General features: G+C 57.0%; 1 protein-coding gene across 1 annotated transcript in view; it reads right to left on the bottom strand.

Moving 5' to 3' along the window:
• Positions 1–5,905: 5,905 nt before the first annotated feature.
• The window catches only part of Muc5b (mucin 5B, oligomeric mucus/gel-forming), a 50,331-nt gene continuing 49,971 nt past the window's right edge, over positions 5,906–6,265 (bottom strand). Inside the window, 1 exon segment of the mRNA XM_042671525.1 lies at positions 5,906–6,098. Within this exon segment, the coding sequence (XP_042527459.1) occupies positions 5,906–6,098 (193 nt within the window).

The raw sequence follows: 6,265 nt of genomic DNA, 5'->3' as shown, positions 1-6,265 counted from the left end.
CCACTTTGTTCTTGAGTGTTTTTTAATGTGGCTCACAGTATGCAGAAGTAACAAACCAGGCACAGCCAGTAAGCTCGCTCACTAGTAACCTTGTTCAGGTTGTGAGAGGAGACGCCGTGGGAAGGCAAGCCCGAGGGCAGACTGGACGCAGCTGGTGTGCCGCACCCAGCATGGGCCTTCACTTCGGGTCAGAACTGGTGCAGCCGTCCGTCTGTCTGCCCGTCTCTCGGCAGCAGGGGTAGCTTTTGTGGTTGGCCCTTCCTTCACCAATATCTGTAACGTCCCCTTTCCAGGCCATTTAAACTTGGGAATGAGGGAAGAACTGGACCCAACGCTTCCCTCTCACGGGGCCAGCGTGACCCCCTAGCCCGGCTCACCGAACCCCAAGGGATGATTGTCTTGTTAGGAAGTCAACCTCGACTCTGAAGTCGTGCCTTTCCTCCTCAGACTCCACAGGCACTTGCAGGCTGGGCATGGGGGCTCATGCCTGTAAACCCAGCTACTCAGGAGGTGGAGACCAGGAAGAACACGATTCAGGCCAGCCTGGGCAAGAAGTTAGGGAGATCCCAGCTCAGTCAGCTGGGTGTGGTGCCACACACCTGTAGTCCCAGCTCTGGAAGGCGGTAGGTAGGTGGGCCATGGGCAAAAAGGGGACTTTCCACCCTACCTGAACAGAAAGGTTGATGTGTCTGCTAGCAAACTCAAGGCCCTGAGTTCAGTCCCCAGCCCCACCAAAGACAAAGAGCTGGGGCTAATCAGTGATGGTTACATCAGTTTCCTGTCCTTGTAGCTATCCTTTGGGGCTAAGGTTGTGGCTGGCCTAGCCTTCTCTGCCCAGCACACCCCACCCCTGAGCCAGATGGACAGATGGAGCTGGATGTGGCACCACGGCTCCTCGAGCTGTGGGCTTCTAAGTGTAGCACTTCTATAAATTGTGGTCTTTCAGCCACTGATCTTAAGTATCAGGTGGTTTTTGGTCCAAAACACCTGATAAAAGCTGTACGTGTGTTAGTTCTGGCCATGATGCAGAGACGCATTCCTAAAGGGACTCATGCCACAGTTGCCACAGGGAGAAATAGCCTTTAAGTTCAAAGCTGAGCTCTTAAGAAAATTGCATTTCCCTGGGCAAGGGGAATTGCATGGGTTTTAACAGGCTGGAAATGGGGTTTGGTCTCCCATTTGCCACTGTTTCCAGAGGACATGGTACACTGCCCTCCCCTATAGATATCCCTGAGTGGATGAAGAGGCCTGAGGCCTGGGGTGCAGGGCAGGGGGCTGCGGGCATCTGAGTGGACGAGGAGGCCTGGGGTACAGGGCAGGGGGCTGCGGGTATCTATGAGTGGATGAGGAAGCCTGGGGTGCAGGGCAGGGGGCTGCGGGCGTCTGTGAGTGGATGAGGAGGCCTGGGGTGCAGGGCAGGGGGCTGCGGGCATCTGAGTGGATGAGGAGGCCTGGGGTGCAGGGCAGGGGGCTGCGGGTATCTATGAGTGGATGAGGAAGCCTGGGGTGCAGGGCAGGGGACTGCGGGCATCTGTGAGTGGATGAGGAGGCCTGGGGTGCAGGGCAGGGGGGTGTGGGCATCTGAGTGGACGAGGAGGCCTTGGGTGCAGGGCAGGGGGATGTGGGCATCTGAGTGGACGAGGAGGCCTGGGGTGCAGGGCAGGGGGCTGCGGGCTTCTGTGAGTAGATGAGGAGGCCTGGGGTGCAGGGCAGGGGGCTGCGGGCGTCTGTGAGCGGATGAGGAGGCCTGGGGTGCAGGGCTGGAATATGGTCCTTTTATTGCCAGGTTGAGCTGGGGGAAAAAGCCACCTATAAGGAGAGATAACTACCAGAACTCAGATCGCAGCCCGGCCTCCTCCATCTGATCCACAGGAGCCAAAGTGCCCCAAGGCTTCTATCGCCCACAGACCTGCCCAGCATGCACCTGCAGCAAAGCGTTGGCAAATGTCGGGACGCAGCACCGCGGGGTTCAGTGGAAGCAACCCTAGCACCTGAGCCCTCAACCCTTGACTAGTACGTGCCACTGTTTGTTTCACATAAGGGGTTTTTGTTTGGTTGGTTTTGTGTGGGTCCTGGGGCTTGAACTCAGGTGGGTGCTGTCCCTGAGTTCTTTCTGCTCAGGGATAGCATTTTACCACTTGAGCCACAGTGCCACTTTTGGCTTATTTTTAGTGATTAATTGGAGAGAAGAGTCTCACAGGCTTTCCTGCCCTGGTTCACTTTGAACTGTGATCCTCACATCTCAGAACTCCAGGCTTTGGAACTGTCCCGAGCTTTTCCCTTGAGCCATAGCTCCAAGTACGGCTTTTTGGTGGTTAATTGGAGATAAGAATCTACGAACCTCCTGCCTGGGCTGGCTTTGTACCATGATCCTCAGATCTCAGTCTCCTGAGTAGGAATGCAGACATGAACCTCCAGTGCCTGGTGCAATTGTTATTTTTACAAATAACTTCCACAGCCTCTGTGAATGGTACCTTTCTGTCCAGCAATCCTTGTAGAAGCAGGACCCATGGCCAAGGTTTATTTACAAGAAAGGGCCAAAACATGGAAGCAGGGGTGTGTGGGTGGCAGGTCTGGGCCCAACCCTGCCCAGCAGACTGGGCTGGCTTGCTGTGGCCAGGGGGTGGGCCAGGCCTCCACATTGAAGTTTCCCCGAGGTTGGTAACGTGAGGAGTGTGAGGTTCCCTTAGTGCTGGCAGGTGGCAGCACTAGGCTTAGAGGGCAGCCCAAGGCAGGCTCCTCTCCTGTTTTTGGTTGCTGTTTGGGGCATGGTCTCACTGTGTAACCCACAGCCTGGCCTCAAATTCAAGATCCTCCTGCTGCAGCCTCCACAGTTACTGAGTGGCCAGCAGGTGGCATCCACTCCACAGTGTGGATGGACAGAGCCTGGACATCACCCCTGGGTCAGCTGGTATGTCCTTGCTGACCTGAGCCTTGAAGGCCAGGTCCACACTGCAGATAGGCCTTCCAGGTAGAGGACACAGCTCACCCCACACATTTCCTATGTAGAAGGGTCAGACTCCCGTGTCACACCACTGTTGGACTCAGAACTTTTTTTTTGGCGGGGGGTGGGGATCCGGAAGTGGGGCCTGAACTCTGGGCCTGGGCGCTGTCCCTCAGCTCTTCAGCTCAAGGCTAGCGATCTACCACTTGAGCCACAGCGCCACTTCCGGCTTTTTTCTTTTTGCTTATGTGGTGCTGAGGAATTGAACCTAGGGCCTCATGTATGCAAAGCAAGCGCGCTACCACTGAGCCACCTTCCCAGCCCCTGGCCTCAGAACTTTAAAAGCTGTAGAGCTGTAGAGCTACAGGAAATATCCCAGGTGATAATGTTCCTTGCCGCAGGACAGGGCTGGGGTGGGTAAGCGGCCTGATCCTTCTGGCAGCTTTGACTTGATCTCTGTGGCCTTCTTCCCCAGCATCCGGGTTGGATTTACTTGTTCTGGTCTCTCATTGCTTCTTAGTCCTGTAAGACTGGTGGTACCCCTGGAATATGTGTGCACGCATGCTCTCTCCCTCTTCCCCCCCCCCCCCCCCCGCCCCTTGCTTTTTGGAGCTCATTAGAAAAAAATGTTCAAGTCTGTCTTAAATATCTTTGTCTTCAGGAGAGAGGACAGGCCCTCCTGTTGAGCCAGTGAGCCTGGATGTGCAGTCTTTCACTACCCTTTTGGTTTAGCTGGTTCTCAGGACCCGGGAGCACTTGGCGATTTGGGGCTATATGCATGTTGTCTATCAAGAAGGGCTCTGGGCCCAGGCCCTTCCTGTCTCCATGGCATCTGTCTGCCTTTATGATAGTTACTGTCATTTTTTTAAGCTGCAGTTTCAGTGTTTCTGTCACTGTGGAGGAGAGACACCTACTTTTCCATCTAGAAACCAGAAGTCCTTTTTTAAAACTTTAAAAAAATATCCCTCCCTCCCTCCTTTCCTTCCTTCCTTTCTTCCTTTTTTTGCTGATCTTGGCCTGGGGCTTGAACTCAGGGCCTGGGTGCTGTCCCTGAGCTTTTTTTTGCTCAAGACCAGAGCACCCTACTACTTGAGCCACAGCTGTTTTCAGTTTTTTGAAAGTTCATTGGAGATGTCTCATGGACTTTCCTGCCTGTGATGGATTCAAACTATGATCCTCAGATCTCAGCCTCCTGAAGAGCTAGGATTACAGGCATGAGCTGCCGGCGCCCAGCACCAAAGTCCTTAAAAGTAGTCAAATAGTACTGTTTGGTTTTGGTTGTCCATCTTACCCCTGTCCCTGTCTCCCAGGGACAATGGCTTGCAGTGCACCTGAGCCCACTAGCCTGGCTGGAGCCAACCTTGCCTCTTCTGTAGTACTTCCTGGTCTCTTTGCACCGGTTTCCTCACCCCAGAAGTGAAAGCACACTGTTAGGTTAGGATTAAAGGCTGGCACCCTCCATCCTTAAAGGATGGAGATGCTGCCCCGAGCCGGTAGCCCAGGCTCGTGTCCTGAGAAGTGGCGCCGCAAGAGTAACCAGGGTTGTGAGAGTAACCAGGGTCGAGGACATAGTTTGCCTGTGGCCTGGCTCCAAGAAGCTGACCTTGGAGCCTGCTGCTGCCTCACACCTTACCTGCACCCTTAGCCCTTGGACCGGTCCATTATGTCCAGGTGGCCTGCCTGCCTGACCTCACTAGGTAGATAGGAAAGGCAGGCCTGAGCACTGACCCTGTCCAGGAAGGAGAGTCAGACCCTGCACAACCCTCCAAGAGCAGGGCCCCACTGCATCCACACCCTCAGAGAGAGGAGAGGCCTCCCAGCTCCCCCTCCTCCCTGCCAGACGCTTCCACGCAGAGCCCCTGGCTCCCTGGTCAGATGCTTCCCTGGTTGGTGGTCAGCATTTACCTTTGCTTACCGCTTACAACCATACGCTGCCTTGGAGGTCATTTCCCACCCTTTCTGCACAGCCACACCACAGGCACTGTCTGTGTCCTGCACCAAGTGGGTCCCTGTCTGCCACCTACAGCCCCCACCAGTGAGCCCCACCTGTCCCCGGCCTCCGTGACTCCCTGCCATGTATATGGAGAATTCTTCTCTCTGGAAAGGGCAGGGATGAGGCTGGCCACATGTGCAGACTGTGACAGGTGTACCGAGGAAACACACCCAGGGCTGTGTGCCGGGCCCGGGCCCGTTCTGCCACAGAGATGTCAGCCACACCGCTCATCCCTCTGCGCTGCCCAGGACAATGGCTCTGCACTGACAGGCGCCTGGGCTTCAGGCTCCACTGCCTGCCTGGGGCCCACCTCCTCGTGCTGCCCGTGTCCATAGAGGGCTAGGCCGGGCATGGAGCCCCAGCTTGAGACTTGCCCCTGAGGTGCCCAGGGCCTGCAGATGGCTAAGCCCTCCTGCCCGCAATCTGCTCTGTGCATTGTCCAAGCCCCATCCTCGGCAGGAAAAGACACCAGGGTAACATGCACACAGTGCTAGGGTTTATTGCAGCTGGGGCTGGGTGAGCAGTGGGTGCAAAGCTGGCCCCTCTCCTGGTCCAGTCCCAGCTTCCTCTAGCAGGCGGCAGTGGCAGGGTGAGGGGGAAAGGCCTGGAAGGCGGCCGCTGCCGGACACAGCTGGCCTGGTCAGGCCCCTGTTGGCTCCAGGGGGGCTTGCAGTGGGTAGTGGTGCTACAGGTTCTGGGCTTTGCTCTAAGGTGTCTGGAGGACACCACGGAGGGGTGGGCGGGGTGGGCCGGGAGCTGGGTGTCAGGGGGCAGGTCGCCACCAGTGCCATCCTCAAGTGGATCCTCACGGGCCCGCCACCACCAGAGACCTGGTTTGCTGAGGGGCAGGCAGAAGGCGGGGTGGAGGTGGTGCGAACCACAGAGGCCCAGCAAGCCCGCCTAAGGGTTCCATGTCAGTGATGAGTGTTCTGGCTTCAGGAGGGGCAGGAGGGATGGGGCAGCGGCCCCTAAACGGAGGTGCCCATGGGAGCCATGGGCTGAGAGCTGCAGGCCAGGGAGCAGCTGCACTTGTCCACGAGGGTATAGGTGTATGGCATGGTGGAGCCATCCGGGCAGCGCAGGGCCACGGTCACCTCGTGGGCCTTGCTTTCTTGGCAGCAGGGGCAAAAGTACTCCATGGCCTGGGCCTCAGCTGAGTACCTGCAGACAGAGCCGGGCAGCCCTCAGCCCGAAGCTGTTCCTGGGCTCCGAGGCTCACAGCTGCCCGCTCTGTCTGCGGGGGCTGCTCCCTGAGCACACAGCACCCCTCCCTGGGCTCTCTGGGCACTCAGACTTGCTTTGAACCTGCTCTGCCTCCTGTGGCTCTC

This window comes from Dipodomys spectabilis, unplaced genomic scaffold, assembly GCF_019054845.1.
Source record: "Dipodomys spectabilis isolate Male_0828 unplaced genomic scaffold, ASM1905484v1 ptg000639l, whole genome shotgun sequence".
NCBI lineage: Eukaryota > Metazoa > Chordata > Mammalia > Rodentia > Heteromyidae > Dipodomys > Dipodomys spectabilis.
The sequence above is the reverse complement of the archived record's forward strand: the minus strand, read 5'-3'. Positions and strand labels throughout refer to the sequence as shown.